This window comes from Amphiura filiformis, chromosome 2 (assembly GCF_039555335.1).
Source record: "Amphiura filiformis chromosome 2, Afil_fr2py, whole genome shotgun sequence".
Taxonomy (NCBI): Eukaryota; Metazoa; Echinodermata; class Ophiuroidea; order Amphilepidida; family Amphiuridae; genus Amphiura; species Amphiura filiformis.
This window is the reverse complement of record NC_092629.1, coordinates 20,871,002-20,888,309: the sequence shown is the minus strand read 5'-3', so window position 1 is coordinate 20,888,309 and position 17,308 is coordinate 20,871,002. Positions and strand designations below refer to the sequence as shown.

Below are 17,308 nucleotides of genomic sequence, written 5' to 3'. Positions count from 1 at the left end.
GTTGTGTATTCTGAAGTTTCCTTTCCATATCTTTGTTTAATGTCCAAGTTTCACTTCCATATGTTATGGCGGGTAAGATGCATTGATTGAAAAGTTTCCTTTTCAGACAATTTGGCATGTGTTTGTCTGTTAATATATCTTTGTGTCTGCTGAAAGCTGCCCATCCTGCGACTGATTCCCATCTGGCCAAATCTCTTGTCCTAGGTAAGTGTATTTGGATACATGTTTCAGTGTTTCATTTCCAATTTTGATTTGTTATCTGCATACTTGTTGAATATACTTGTTGAACATGACCTTTGTTTTTGACATGTTCATTTTTAGCCCGACTTTCCTACTCTCATTGCTCAAATCAGTTAACATTCCTTCCAACTCGGCTGCATCTCCAGATATGATTACAATGTCATCTGCAAACCTTAGATGGTTTAATTTCTTTCCATTTACATTGACGCCTTTATCAGCCCAGTTCAAAAAAATGTAATCTCAATCAATCTTAAACAATTTATAAGTGTATTCAAATATTTCTTTGCAATCTTATAAGCAGGTCAACTAACGTAATTCAAAGCTTTTTATGCAGTCTTGTGCAAAAGCTCTGCTAACCTTACGCAAAGCATTTTTTTGTTGCTGCAATCTTGTAAAAAGGTCGAACACTTTTATAACACCTATTGAATTGAGATTGATGCAGGTAGGATTTATCTTGTCATGACGTCAATGGTATTAGCAAGTCGCAATTGAGTACACGAATACCCAAGCTGATTACTAGTATTCAAACTCAAAAGATGTAAGAGGTCTTTAACACGAGTTATGAAAGTATCCGTATGTAAAGATTTGTATCCATGGTAAAGATGTCAACTAACCTTATGCAAAGCTTTTTCGTTTGCAATTTTGTAAAAGGTCGATAAACATTCTGCAAAGCTTTTTTGCAATTAAACTTTTGTACAGTAGCGAAACAAGTCAATAGAGAGCTTCATCTGGACTTACTATTTGCAGTGGGCTACAGTATCACGTCTCATCCGAGACGCATCGATATGATACTGTAGCCAACTCAAAACAGTAAGTCCAGATGAACAGTTTGATATTTAATTTTAAGTGATCTATCTACCTGGATAATTCAAACTTTTTAGCTTGACAAATCCTAAAAGCTAAAAAGTTTGAATTATTTATCTACAATCCTACATTAATGCATCTATTTACTGATATCTACCTGGATGTTTCAGAATATTCACAAATATAAGTCAACCGAGAGGTTGTGAAATGAAGTTTGAAAATTTACTTAATCTTTAACGGCAATTTGTCTCCAAATGTCTCCTTTTGTTTGGTCAAGAGGGTTATTGGTCACACTTCAATATGTAAAATGGGCGGGAACCTGGTTTGGATTTCAGGGGAGTGTGCCTTTAAGAGAAATTGCATTTTTTTCTCAGCCTTGAGAAAATAGGCAGAGCTGGGAATCGAACCCGGGAGCTCCCTGTTATAAAACTCAGTGCATTACCGCTGAGCCAAGTAACTATTAGCTGTGAGTCCTTGATATTGCTGAATAGAATAAATCGATACTAATGTACGATGCTATTCAAAAATAATAGATGTTCCATAGGGGCCTATAAACTAGGAATATGTTAATTATACGAATGTTGAGGTAATGCAGACGCGTTGAGGTCAGATAAATTAGTAGACAAATCACTAATGATTGTGCTAGATCGGCCAAATATGTGCGCAGCCTCCTCTAGTAACACATCTCAAATGTATCTCGTCGGCAGAGTGTTACACTATCGTAAGTGACATTTTTGGCCAATTTGAGATGTTGACGAATTGCTTAATTATTTTTTAATTAATAAAAAAGATATCGTAAGTGCAATGCAATTTTATTAATGCCTGCAACACTGTCGTATGTGCCACTTACGGTAGTCTTGCGCGCTACATTTTGTTTTTCATCTGCTGCAAAACCATCATATGGCGGCTCCTCTTCCATAATTTCACAGCGAGTATACAGTTGTTGATCGATGATCGTGTGCCTCAAACAGTTTGGTGCATTATCCACCAACCTTTTCTTAATATCTTAAGTTTCAGTTAGTGTAATGCCATTTGCATCATTTATTACATCCATTCTTGGAACCCACTTCTGTGTTAATTCACCCATGGTATATGACTTTAACTCAAGAACCAATATAAATTTCCAAAAATGTGTGTTTTTATAAATATTAAATTTAGATTAAAAGAAATCAGTCTTCCATGCCAGTCTATATTTATATTCCAGTCATGGTAAATATTTAATAATATAACTTAATATGACTTGGATAAAAGTGAAAATGTACATATACTATACATGTATAGTTGGTAATCATGTCGGTAATCATGTCACTAACGTAACTTTAAACATTGGGCATACTAGTTACACAGCTACAAGTTGTAACTACGTCCTTGCCTATTCCATCACCAATAGAGGGGGTAGTGGCACATCGTATTGTCCAATGCACACGATGATGTAAACGCGTCACGTGAACTTTAAGTGACGTACAAGGCTGCCAAGAACAACTCGGCTAAAACTCGATTCAAAATAGTCGTATATCAATTAAAACAAAAAAATACTTACACTGGAGTTTGTTTTCAAACTCCAGAGGATTAACCATGGAAAAATATTACATTCGCAGCACTTGTACAACCTGGTCCTCTGTCAAAACTTTCAATATCCAGCAACAAGTTCTTGCACTCTGCACTACCACCCAGTATTAGGAGATTTAATTGACAGACAACAACAATCATTTCAAAAACTTACAAAATGTACAAACTTATAATATACATAAAGACCATTTCAAATAAGGCTACAAACTTCTGAGAGATTAAAAATTTTGTCAGCATTTTGCCGTGTTCATGAGTGCATTCTTTGACCACAAGTTTGGTCTACAACGTAACAAAGGAAGTGTCATGGCTTCAATACATGCAAAGAAGTCTGTCTGCAGTCATAGTCGCTTATTGGACACTCACAAAAGGTACCGCTAGAGTCTTTCATCTTCAATTTAATTGTTGCTGTAGATGGGGCAATGATCTTTCTTGTCTTTCGATACCCTGATAGGGGCCAGTATTGACATAACGTTTTAGCGAATCTAGAAATGGATAAACTTGGGTGCAATCTTTGGCGCTCAATTTAAGCATACAATTTTAATATCCAGCAAAACTAGGAATGGATGAAGGGTGCAGCCCTGGTGCGTTCTTCTGTAATTCAAGCATGAAATTCTTCACGTGATACAGTGGCACGGATGGGTCCATATAGATCTGGAGAGCAGCTCGAGAATCCCATGGCGGTAAGATTACACCGCATGTCACAAGTCTGGTGTTTGTACGAGAGCTGAGGGTTTCTTGTGCTTGCCATCGTTTAGAAAAGAAGTCACATCCGGGCTACAAGGAGAACAAAACAGAAAAACTGCAAAATTAATGCAAGTAAAAGATTAATAGATATTAATACAAGAAAACATATTTCTTTACGGGTACGAGATAAAGAGCCATTATAACCTATTGGGCCACCGATAGCGCTATTACTAAACATGGTATCTGACTTACCAATCATCTCCAAGAGCAACACGACATTATATTGCCGGTATCATTGGTATTTTTTGATAGCACCCACTATAATTAAAGACCGAGATAAAAAGAATTTATCGCGTCTGACGTCACTGTCAATTACGATCATTGATTGGTTTACACAGGTTAATCAGCGCGTAAAAGGAAGACCGATCTATCTGGTGCTGATCGGAGAAAAGGAATAGCAGCAAATGGCAACAAATTACGTACTTTTACAAGGCAAAAATCAGCTTTTCTAGGCATTGTGGACATGGTGCCTTCGGTTAAGAAAGTTTCCTACTATAAAGACCTAACTTTTGAGATGGTTTGCATGTCGAAAGGTGCAAAATTAACAATAAGACGCCCTGTTATAAATCCGCGTTCAGCAAGTCATCATCACGACACTTGTAAACAAACCGTGCTCGAGTTTGATTGACAGATGACGTCAGACGCGATAAATTCTCTTTATCTTTGTCTTTCATTATACCACCTGCATTTCTGCATAGAAAGAGCTATTGGTATCCAAGGCACTTATAGCGCTATAGCACAACGCTCTGCAGGGTCTATATTGTTCTATTGTTTCCGATTAGAGCGCTGACATATTGGAAAATGTTGCCAATCAATATTCATGAGAGTGTACATTCAACGTCCAGTTTTCGAAATTGGGTGACTTGTGTTTGGCAGGTGTGAAATACATCTGAGTGGGCGTTTTAATTACGTAACGAATAAAGGCATTTAAAAAAATGTGTTTAGTTATTATATAGGCTTAATAATTATTATTAAATGTATTCAGCATCCCTTTCTTTTCCCTTCTCTGTACTTATTCTTTCCTAGGCTTACACTTTATCACTCCCTCGCTCTCCTTGTCCCCTCTCACCCTCCCTCTATCATTCCCATTATTTTCATTATATTTCTATTTATCTACTTGTCTTAATTATATCTTTTCATTTCTTCCTTCCTCCAGCCCTCTCTCATTCTCCATATCCCCTCCTCCCTCTTCCTCCCTCCTCCCCTCCCAAGACTTCTCACAGGGGTGAATCTGCCCCTCTCCAACCCCCTCCCCCCTCTTTGTGTACGCCACTATTTCTATACCAATCTCCTTCTTAAAATAAAATTAAATGGAAATTTCTTTAAAACAATCTTTATAGGCCTATATTTATACTTATATGTATACGTATAGCGATTACCATTATAGTGCAGTGTAATATAGATATGTGTACATGGTAGCCTTCATACATTCTAATGTGTAATCGATCAGCAAGAGCATTCAATTTATTTAAATGAAGCGTCTAAAGTCAGGTGGGTGGTAAAGATTATTGTATCGACAGCTAAAGCCTCCTTTTAGACTTCCGACCCACACATACGTGACAACAACGGTACCACTTTGCACATGACTGCCCTTACACATGACTGTATTGTGGTCACTTATTGATACTCGCCTGTTGTGTAGAGCGTTGTATATGATGCCGGATCAGTGACCAATTTAATGGCGGAACCCCTTTGTTCGAAACAATGGTACCACTTTTATGAATAGCCTGTCGCAACTTCTAATCGGCATCAAACGAACAAAGCATTATATAATCTATTGCGACTCTATTTCTATTACAAGCTCTTTGCTATAGCACCAAACTAAGCGTAGTGCCTTGTTTTCTATGCATCTCCATTAGCAACATTTTATTGCCGGTAACATAGTACATTGTAGTATTGACCACTCAGGCAGATACCTGTAAATCTTTACAGGTACGATAGAAAGAGACATTGGTATCTATCGGGGCACCGATAGCGCTATAGTGCCAAACTGGACGTGTTACCTAACTTACCAAACATCTCCATGAGCAACACGACATTCTATTGCCGGTGACATTAGTCGTTTTGACCACGCCCACTGCCGCCTGCATCTCTATACTATGAAACTTATTAAGTGGTATACATCGATAATGCAAAGTGTCATGGTGATTGGTTCGAATCTGGTATGAATCTGCTTTGCCGTTATCACTGGTGAAGTCTAGTTTACGTAGTTCGGCACCTAAAATTGCAATGAACATTAAGCAGCGTCATAAAATTGTTTCATTTTTTAAAAGTATTTAGCTAACTGACAATACTAGTTTTAAGAAATTCAGTGTTTGCGCTGATGCAAAAAATAAGTACGTTTTCGCCAGGCGTTTTCGGCCTGTTCGCCTGGTTTTGAAGACTTAAATTGATCAAATCCGCGGGAGGGTTTGTTTTTATTCTGCTAAATTTAACGAGAGTTTTGAAATAATATTATTACCTTTTTGCTGCTCTGCTGATATCAGAATCAATCTGTGATTGGTCAAAATAGCTCTCCCCATCATCATAACTTGACAGCTAGCTGTGTTTTGATTGGCTGACGAGTTTGGTGCAGGCAGCCAATTGTCTAACAGATTAAAGACCGCGTGACGAAATGGAATAAACTGGTTGTTCATTAGTATTTCTTCGTCGTCGTATAATAATCCTGTAAAATAATGAAAATCTGCACGGATTAAGTTATCTTTTTGTTGAATAGGGTAATAACTTTAGAAAGGTTGTACTTAAACCCGAACCGCACTGAACACTACAAAATACTACAGTTAAAAAAGATTGCAAGCGCAAATCATCCGAGCACACGTATACAACGCAAAACATTTAGAAAACAGGAGTGTGGTGCGAGTCCTAGCTTCACAAGAGAATCAACCTGGATTCGTAAGAGGTCCTGTCGTCATGAACAGAGACAAGGGTCCTACCATTTAAGTCACGTGTATGACCCTCTCCTCAAGACCACCTCTCCCCCACCATGAAGCTGTATTACCCCCAGCAAAGAGGTTAATGGGCCATGGGATACAAATCACTCAGACAAAGAATGCCGTCCATGACAAACGAAACTGTCAGGTCAGTGTTAAAATAATTTTGGTTTTGCAAGATGAAAATTCTAAAATATTTTCAAAATATTTCCGTGGTTGGTGGGATTTTTCTCGCCTTTCTGATTTTTCTAATTCACCTGTTCTAATCCAGTCAATCTTTAATATACTCTGCGTGGCCATTTTGTTTTAAAATACAAAAGACGGGTTTTTAACAAATTATTTTCCAGAGCTATCTAAAGAACCACTGAACCACTGCTAGCTTGTTTGGACTCATTTTCATGCATTTTTCATGCTGATACCAAACATGGTATTTCAACTTGTATAATTTGTAAATTTTCAAACTTACCTCGAAAAAACTCCGTGTATGATATAGAATCATTCAAGACGATGTGTTTCTCTCCTTCTGGGTTCTCCTTGGACATCTCTCCCAATTCAGTCTTTAATATATCCTTCAGTGCGTCGTGCGTTTTATGAGCAGACTTCAGATCTTCTAACTCAGCCTTGGAGATTGGATCTAGAGTGTAGGGTACCCATACATTAGGCTGGCTGTCAATCACGGTTTGACGGTCCCCATTTGTCTTTTTACCCCCTCTGTTTGCTGGTGGTGATATGTACCAGGTGTTCTGGTCGGATTCGTCACTGTCGCTATGGCGACCTTCAAGATGGCGAGCATTTCGTGGAGGTACTTTGGTCTAAAAATAACAAAATTATGAAAATTCAGTCATTCACAATAGCAGTTCTATTCTTGCTTAAAATATAAAAGTCAATGTAATTTTTAAAACAAATTCTGCTTATCCAATACAACATTTTACAGAATATCGGTCGATGCTTCATGTAATTATTTCGTGTAAGCTAATCCTAACCCTAATCCTAATTCTAACCCTAAACTAACCCTAACCTTAACCCAACCCTAACCCTAATTTCGTGTAAAATTACATTAAAGGAATAACCAGAATATCCCTAATTTTGAACATTTCCCTGAGTTCTTGACAAACAATTTGATATTCTACTTAATCTTTTCTACTTGTGCAGGGCAGTTTGACAAAAGTGACTTCCGCCCGTAATTTTCCTTTGTAGATGTCGCAGCAGTTCCAAAGAGGCGTCAAAATGTGCAGCAAAATGTTTTACATCTATACAAAAAACTGTAACATTGCCCAATTATTGTACACGATGATTAATGCTTTTCGGTATAAGATCATTGATTGTGAAAATTTCAGCCGGTTCGACGCTTTTAAAGCCACCAAATCAAATCCTGTCATATTGTGACATTATGACATAATTATAGAAGTGAAATTACTTATTATACCCAGCAAACACAAAAATGTTCTGAAAACATTCGGAAATATTTTGACCGCATCACTTTATGTACCACAATGTGGTTAATATTTACGGAAACAGACGAAAGGGAAGAAGCACGTCACAGAATAAGGCAATTGTGTAATTTGTGGTTCTTCCCCTGGACTGCACGTACAGGGGGAAGGGGTGTTCAACCACTAGTTAGTAGCCAGTGGCTACGCCAATGTATGGCACCTCCGAACAACATATGATCCCCTCTAATTCTTTGTAAAATTAGATAAATAATAATATTTATTTTCATGTCCGTGTCAAGGTCAAACCAGTTCAAGGTTTATCGATGCATTTCCTACAGGTTGTTCCATCAAATTTACAGATATCGATTCGAATCGATTATGTACAATTCAATACATTACCTTCACGTATATTTTGATTTAATTTTGCAATATTTTCATACGAATGCAGTAATTTGTTAATTTGAACGTGTTTTTTTTTTCAAATTAGTTTTTCGCCATAAATTCTCTGTAATTTAAACAGTATGGATTTCAAATGTAATACCCCAATGAAATAAAATGAGTTCCCATTCGGCAAATTTGAATCAGCTTATTTTATATTCAAAATGTATTAAAACTAGCAAATATTATAATTGTGCCTGATTTTTGGAGTTGTACTTGTTGCGTTCTTCAGTATGCGCATTGCAATTATAATAAAATGTTTAACCCTAATAATACGAAAAGGGGGTTGTACCAACCCCTAAGGTTTTAAAAAGCGTGTCTTAACATGATGCAGTCATATCTATAGTAGAATTCCCCGGGTAGAATTCACCACGACCTTTGCAGGACATAAACCCCATTAAAAGCTATTAAACCAAGATAACACTCATTGAAAACAGCTCAACTATGTTAAATCAGATCTTCTCTGGTTAAATCCACACTATACATGTTTCTGTTTTACCTGTGCAATAAGCAATGAGCTGGTATTATTTTCAGTTGGGTGAACGATTATAAAGCAAACGAAAGGTAACAATACTGGTGGGCCTTTGTTTACGAAATGAGACAATAACCAGCATTCTTGAAAATGAGAAACATAATGGTTGCAGACTTAACACGGTTTGGAAATAATTTCTTCATATTTTTGGTGTTATCTGTCGTTTACATATCCTTCCTAAAACACCAAAGTGCGAATATTTCCAAACACCTAAATTAGCTAAAAATTTAGGACATGTTACAAAACTATATTTTCTAGAATTTCAGAGAGTACTGTAAATATTGGCCGGTTATTTTTCACACGGTGACGTTAACTAAGCAATGCCCATATACCTATAACATGCACTGTTTGTAGAGGTCACGCGTCAATGGTGAGAGTACTGTATATTATGTATAGGAAAATGGACAGTAACTGCAGTATGACCCACAAACATTTTAAGCTAATTGTAGATCCACACTTTTCACTCATTTTAGTGAATAAACTACACCTTACATTGGGTATCAAAAATGACCAGGGGTTGGTTAGGCTAACCATAGGTTTCTACAGTAAAATCCATGATTTTCATTTCGCTCTTAGTCATTTCCTTTTATAGTTTTCGAGGAAAATCGCATGTTTATTTAATTTTTAAGCCGAAATTCAATTTTGCCTATAGACGAATCAAACAAGCTAATTGATGGTCAGAATTCATTCGGCCATTACTGCCCCCTGCACCAAACTGGTGTTGTGACTGCCCAATTGGGTGAATTAAACCCGCTTAAAATTCAATGTTAGATTCTTTTGTGTTGTAAACTTTCTTCATTCTTTTGTCTACGTGTAATACGGGTGATAGAATGCAGTTTAAATTTCCGTCGAGGCAGCATCATTTCATATTTTAAGTGGGATATGCCCAGACGAGACCCAGCTATGGTTGCCATTGAGGTATAGGAATGCGTGAAATTGGATTCATTTATACTTTTGTACATAGCCAGAATTTCCCAATTTTGCAAAGGTGCGCTCACATTGTGACGTCATATCGACATTATGTGGGGAATGTCTAGTGCTTATTTGGTATCACTGAATAGAGGAGACCCATAGCTATACATTAGTATATAATGGTACATCGTCACCTGCTATGATAATCATATTGCAGTTACTATTCATTTTTTTATACACAATACACAGTGCTCTCACCATTGACGTGTGACCTCTACAAAGTGTATGTTATAGGTATAGGGGATTGCCTAGTTAACGTCACTGTGTGAAAAATAACCGGCCAATATGTTTTGTACTCTCTGAAATATAGTTGTAAATTTTTAGCTAATTTAGATGTTTGGAAATATTCGCACTTTGGTGATTTAGTAAGGAAGGGCACGCATGGCCTGCAAAATTCCCTGTGTAAATCGAATGCAACCTTTAGTGACTATCACTCACTTGTGGACCGCTCATTCCCAAAGGTCATTAAAGGTAAACCACTTGACGGATATTGTTTGTACTTGATGTCAATCAAGAATAATGTATATATTACATGTAGGCTAAAAAGTAGGTGGGGCATCTGCAAATGTTCGTACCTCCCTGATATGTAAGTGACAAATAACAGCAAAAACAACTCTCATATTAATTGTCCATAACTTTAGTCAGTGGTGCGAGCCAGGGGATTTCAAGTGGGTGATTATTGATTGGCAAGAGCCATATTTGGGCATAAGTACCGTCCACCATTCAATGTGGAAGATGGGATAGACTTTATCGATTGATTTTGCTGTAGTAATTTCCTGTTAACCAGGTTTAAGTACTGCAAAGGTCGAATCATGTTTGCTGTGCAGAATAACTGCACTATATGTTGCCAAAGTCATTTTTTGTAATTTTGAGAACAAAGTAGAAAATATGGTTCAAGCATGCATCAGTTACGTAATCACCCTTATTATTTCTGATTATTCCCTTTAATTTGCCTCATTATCATTTATTATTGTGCAAACATTGATGAATAGATGCATGCTTGAACCATAGTTTTTACTTTGTTCTCAAAATTGCAAAAAAGGACTAAGGCAATTATCGTAGCAAGTGATGATATACCGTTCTAAACTGATGTATAGCTATGTTCTCCTCTAGCCAGTGATACAAAAATAAGCACATATTCCCCACATAATGTCGCTATGACATCACAATGTGAGCACACCTTTGAGAGCAATTATCGTAGCAGAATGACGATATGACGTTTACAGACTTTACAGTTGAAAATTAAGGGGAGGGGGATTCGTAGTCTGTGTTACAAAATATGGCTCAGTAGTTCAGGGTTAAATGGGCATAATACTAGCGATAACCCGTCGTCCAAATTTGAATACAATTTGCATAATAAGAAAATATTTTACTTACATCATCAGCATGTGCCGCTTTGGTCTCCTCCTCCCTTGCACGATTCTTTCTGAACACATTGGGGTTATTTGCCGGTAGACTAATCGTCTCATTAGACACATGCCCTTGGGTTCGAGACTAGTTGTTTCAGGAAGCATAGCTTCCGTAGGGTTGAGTCTCCTTGGAACAACGGTCTCTTTACCAATCACATCCTCCTGTACTTCTTCTCTGGAGTCTGTTGGCAAAGCTTCATGGGGTTCTTCGTCATCTGAGTCTTGTGGAAGCTCTTTGATCATCCCCTGGATTATATCTTCCATGGATTCTTTCTTAGAGTCATCTCCTTTCTGCTCACTCTCTACTAATCTCAAAGTAGAATCTTTTTCGTTCTCTGATAAAACTAAACCAGCTTCGACAATACTGACTTCTTGTTTTTGAATAACATCTTCAGAGATTTCTTTGGTGTCGTCACCAGGAGAAGGAGAAAGTGGAGGAGGAGGTGTATTGGGAGGGAGGGATGTGCAGATCGGGTGGTGGCTCTGAGGGTGTGCATGTAGTTGATAGATTCAGTAGTGTAGGTTTGTCAGAAGATTGGAGTGTTGAGGGTGCTGGTGATGAGTGCGATGGTTCATCTAGTGAAGGTGATGATGATGGTTCTCCTGGTGTAGGTGATGGTGGTGATGAATGAGGAGGTGTTGGTGGTGGTGGTGATGGAGGAGGTGTGGGAGGTGGTGTTGGCTCTGATGGTTGTGAGGGTAATGAAGGCAACCATGGTGGCGCTGTGTTCGTCCGTCTTAATCGCTTCAATTTTTGTTGCTGTGTTGGTGTTTCAGGTACTGGTGCGGCATTGTGCGGTAGTGTTGTTCCATACCCCGATGGGAGTGATGAAGACGAGTATGCAGTGGATGTTGGTGGTGAGGAAGGTGCAGGATGCGAAGGCTCAGATGGTGACGTCACTGATGAGGGGGCCGGTGAGATGGAAGTTGTTCCAGCACGTGGTGACGGTGGAGCCGGGTGAGAGGGCTCTGGCGGTGCTGGAGGCGATGAGTATGGTCGTGGGAATGTAAATGAGTAGGATTTATTCGTTGATAATGTGGAAATTCCAGACGAAGGTTCCGTCATGGGTGCATTGTCTGACGTAGCAGATGACTTTACTGCAGGAGAATCTGTCGGGGTGTTACTGATCTCAGCTAGGGATACAGGCGTCGGAGAAGCATAAACTGTATCAGCAGACGACGAAGTTACTGATGAAGGTGGTGGAGCGAAAGCTGATGGAGTATGTGACACGGTCACTGTGGAAGAAGTTGAAGAGATAGTTGTAACTGTATGTGATACAGAGGAATACTGCTGTGTAGATGGGAATGGCTGCTGTAGTCTGAATGTCATCGTTGTTGTTTTCTGTGGTATGATGGTGGCTGGGGTAGAACCTTCTGATGACAATTTGTCCAAATCGATTTTGGATTCTATCGGCGAGGAGTGAAGACTTGCTTCGTCATTAGCTACGGCGCGTTTTGTTTCCCCTGTATCGTCATCAAGGCTGGTATCATACGCGGGATTGGTGACTGTTAAAAAAGAGAAAGAAACTAATTTTAATAGCATTTATACGATGGCATATTTCATCATCTTTTTGTTATGTGTGTTGGCAAGTGTTTTTTCTGGGGTGGAGTGGGGAGACTTCCGTCGTAGTGTGACGATATTTGATGTGTGTTGTGTACTTATATAATTTAATTTGGGGAAACCACCTAATCATAAGTAAATGTCCTCTTGAGATTTCTGCAAACTCTCATGTCTTGTTGACGACAACATCTCATACCAGAAGAAGTGTCCTTTGGTTATAATGACATCATACAAGTTTAATATGTACCGTAAAATGGGGTAACTTCGGTCAGCGGGGTAACTTTGGTCGGTCAAATATATTTTTTTAAATGGTCATATTTTCGTACAGCAATATTGCTTTTAGTCATATTTGGTGTCAATTTGTTAAGAAATATATTTGGAAGACATAATAGTCGCTTATGTCCAATTTCCTTGAAATTTACAAAAAAATCGTGATTTTTGACCAAAAATTAGCGTTTTTTTAACATTTTTTTTCAGAAAATCAAAATCAATATTTGTGAGCAAAAATGTGTGTTTGATTAATTTTACAAGGGGTCAAATGTCACAAAAAACAACAACTTGCCCATATACAGCGAAGATCATTTTTTTTAAAATTTTGTTTCTTCATGGAATGTAATACACTGACCAAAGTTACCCCTTTGGGCAGGCTATTTTTAACCCCAAGGGCACGCTTACAAAATTATTAAAAAATCTTTTTCAACTTCAGGTGTAGAAGGGAACCCTAATGTCATAAAAAAGAGAAAATTAGAAACATTATTGGTTTTGTTTGGAAGCAGTGGTTTAAAAACTCTGAAAAGTGCCCAAAGTTAGCCCATTTTACGGTACTGGGAAAACACCCAAGTCCCAGAAATAAGTAGTGCTTTACATGTTGTTGTTGATTTGTTCGGGTTTTGACAACCCTGGATAACCCAAGAAAGCCTCTATTGAAGCTTATTTCCATTGGGGTCCATTTGAACACCGGGACGGTTAGGAACAGTCAGGGGTTAACACCCTACTCTTTTCGAAACTGGCTGCGAGATACATGTACAGGTATGGCTCTCTGTACACGGGACCGACGGCTTAACGTCCCCTCCGAAGGACGGAGTACTTTCATGATTCATTTACCCAATTCTAAATGAACCATGGGGAGAGCGGAAGTCTGAATTTAATCTACAGAAGTTGCCAATTAATTTCAGACTTTTTTTCCAAGTCAATATCCCAGCAAATCGCCACCGCCGGGAATCGAACCCGGGACCTCATGCACTAAAGGCAAGTACCCTAACCATTGCGCCACGCTCTCCCTCTTACATCATACTGGGAAGTCCCAAGGAAGGAAATCCCCTATCTAATGTTAGAACATGATTGCACTGTCAATTGGTATTGTAGCTGGCATAAGGACTGGAAGACAAGATCTTGGCAAATCCTTGATGAAATGAAATGAGCTGTGATCTATGAATTAAGCATAGTAACGTTCATAAAGTGTTCACATTCGACCACTTAAAGCTGAATTTATACTACATCGATGAGCGACGAGCGATTGGAATTTGACCAATAAGGTAGCGCACTTTTCACAAAGCAACAAAATCCGCTCTACTTCATTGGCTAAAAACCAATCGCTCTCGCTCAGCGATGTAGTATAAATTCAGCTTAAGGAGTTATTGTGGATCGCGCCAAAAGTGCACAGTCATTCCGAAAGAGGGATTATTTTGGTCCTCGTTGATTGCGTATCTTTTAGTGAACCTTAGAAAAAGGTGATGTCGGCCTTCGGTAAGCAATGTCAATTTCATGTCACTGAATTACACTCCGTGCACCAACATGACCAATGCGCGGTAAGTGGTTCTTTAGTGCATACCTATATACTTATTTTTGTGAAGTATTCCCTATCAAAATATTTGTCATTATTTATCTTTTTGCTTTCTTTAAATTTGTGTGTGTAGGTAAAGAAGGAACAGAAACACAACATAGCAATGACATTTTCATGGTCAAGTGAACATTTGAAATAGAGAAACTGATTATACAGATGGTTATCATTGATCATTTTAGCAACTAAAAAATGGTAAATAAAATAGCATTTAAAAAAAAAAATAAAACAATTCTTACCGCCATCGGGAGAATTTGCCGGTCTTTCCGATGACGCCCCATGTCGACTTCGAGCAACTGCTTCAGATGCTACAAACTTCCTTGCACCAACATATGACGTTACAACCCCGTCCATTTTGGACTGATGGCTCTCAAATTGGGTTTTCCCAAGACGATAGATAAAACGGGTTTGTGGTGAACCGGTGTCAATTTCTGTTATTGTAGATGTTCCCCTATGTGTGAAGTTGGTGTTTATATTTTCGCTTTTGGTGCTGCTTTCTTTAAGCAAAAAATTGGTGTCGTTTTTTGGAGTCTTGATGCGACTTTCTTCTAATGTTAATACATGTATATTGTCTTCTTCGTCGGAGCTGCTATCTGCAGTTTCTAAGTTAGCGACGCTATCGCCGTCGCTGGTGACTTCTTTGAGATCGTATGTAGCGTGGCTATTCTCACCGCTAAAAGTGATTTGGTTGTGATGTCTTTTGTTTTTCGCGTTGATTGCACTCTGCTCAAATCCGCTAGTAGTGTTATCTTCCAACTCACTGGATGCCCGCGCACTTTTACTAGTCTGTTCAAATCCACTAGTAGTGCTATTTTTCCATTCACTGGATGCCCGCGTACTTTTGGTAGTCTGTTCAAATTCGCTAGTAGTGCTATTTTTCCATTTACTGGATGCCCGAGTACTTTTACTAGTCTGTTCAAATTCGCTAGTAGCGTTATCTTTCAACTCCCTGGGTTCACTTGTCCCAACTTCAAATTTTGTATTACCAAGGCGGTAAATGAACCCAACTTTGGGTAAACTTATATCATTTTCCTCTACGCCACTATTGTTTCCTCCTTGTGTATAACTACGCCTACCGTTGTTGCTCCCCAAACCAGGGCTACTCTGTTCAACTTTACTATCCTTTCTCCGGTTTTCTTGTTGTTGAAGTTCGAAATCGTTTTTAAGATACTGTTGTTGCTTCTTTAACCCTAAAGGCGTTTGTTTTAGTTTCCCGTTATATGTCACTGCTGCCGTACAATAGGCGTACATAACAGACTCCAATCATTGTAAAATAAACTGTAGAGGTGCCACCCTTCTAAACACTTTCCAGTATACTCAAATGTGAAAATCAGTGTTTTCAATACAAGTCCAGTATATTTTTCACACTTTGGTGTCGTGTACTTTTAAAAGTATTAATATTCTTAAGCATTTTCACTATTCTGTGGTATTTTATAAGTATTCTTTAGCAAATTCAGTACAAAATAATTAAAATCAGTACTAGCTCACAGATATGAAACCATAGACTCTGTATTCAGAGTCTATGATGAAACTGATTTGATGTTTCCAATACTTGTAGATCCAACGTTACCTGTCCGCTGTTCTTCGCTATGGAATATGCCGATTAATACTATATAAATGTTCACTTTAATGTCACCGATTCCAAATTTAGGATTCATCCGTTCTAAAATTAAGCCTGCACTATTATATATTGTTAATCACGCTTCCTGATGCTTCCTGAACTCCGAGTTCTCTTTATCCTGTAGTGTTGTGTTAATACTCATTGCTTTCTCCCTATTCAAATACTAAATTAGTTTTTGAACGATGATGGTTATTTTTTGCGCGTTAGTTCAAATCGAAGTTGTTTGCATGTCTCCAGTGGGTACCACCTAAACATCCTAGAAGTTGCTCCACTGACAATATGTGAAACACATTTTGTCATTTCGCCGTAAACACCAAACTAGTAATATTTCCTAAATCCTATTCATTTGTCTTCCATATCGCATAGGCCTATAGTAAATCAAAGGTAGTTTCAGTGATTTTTGATTGTCTGGAAGGGCGTGGGTCCAATCACCACGCACGTAGAATGACAGAGCGGCATATTTTGCATGAGTAGTTGCACAGGTTGCTGAAGGGATAGAATATAATCACACCTAAACTGAATTATATACTTCAGTCGTTACCGGCGCGCGATGGCCAATGAGGTGGACCGTTCCTTATTACTTTGGAAGGAACAAGCAATTTTATTTGTCAATTAATTGATCGCTCGTCATTTGCAATGGAAATTCTGCCGCATCACTGCACGGGTTAGATAATATATTGGGTGAGATTAATCGAAATTGTGACACTTTTAATCATGCGTGTGCTCGTATATTCAGATAAAGTTTGATTAACCATGCATTGTTCTTTTTGTATTGACCTAATCGATATGCTAATTATATAAAGTGGCAAACTGAAATAAATATTACTATGATTTGGAAAATAAATTATGATGTCATTGTTTCTATACTTATGTGCTTTGAAAAATAATAATAAGGGTTGTTGGGATCAAATTGCGTGTTGTCTTACCCCTTAAGGGATCTAAAATGAGCGTTTATTGGGTTTCGACAGTATTTTTTGTGGGACATGAGAGCACCTCAGACCTATCGAATTGCATTCTGAATACGAAGCATGTCTTTCTGATATCAAATAATTTTCATTTTTGAAAATCACAATATAATACAAATTTTATGACAAATTATAAAAAATTGATATTTTTCAAATTTTTGATATATAACAGTCCTCGAAGTAAATTATATAAATCTAATGATATATTCTTAAAGTGTATGTAGCAGGAAGGAAAAATAGCCGACAGTCAATT

The 17,308-nt window shown here is 38.0% G+C and overlaps 2 protein-coding genes across 2 annotated transcripts; both read right to left on the bottom strand.

The window, feature by feature from the left end:
- Positions 1-1,996: 1,996 nt before the first annotated feature.
- On the bottom strand, positions 1,997-11,332 carry LOC140138934 (uncharacterized). The gene is made up of 6 exons (XM_072160721.1): positions 11,225-11,332; positions 11,037-11,153; positions 6,754-7,099; positions 5,819-6,040; positions 5,370-5,575; positions 1,997-3,387 (listed from the first exon to the last, which is right to left on the bottom strand). The coding sequence occupies exons 1-6, from the start codon at positions 11,330-11,332 to the stop codon at positions 3,151-3,153; spliced, it is 1,236 nt and encodes a 411-aa protein (XP_072016822.1). The 3' UTR covers positions 1,997-3,150.
- On the bottom strand, positions 11,054-16,518 carry LOC140145981 (uncharacterized). Its single transcript, XM_072167716.1, has 2 exons — positions 14,709-16,518; positions 11,054-12,574 (listed from the first exon to the last, which is right to left on the bottom strand). The coding sequence occupies exons 1-2, from the start codon at positions 15,718-15,720 to the stop codon at positions 11,481-11,483; spliced, it is 2,106 nt and encodes a 701-aa protein (XP_072023817.1). The 5' UTR covers positions 15,721-16,518; the 3' UTR covers positions 11,054-11,480.
- Positions 16,519-17,308: the final 790 nt, after the last annotated feature.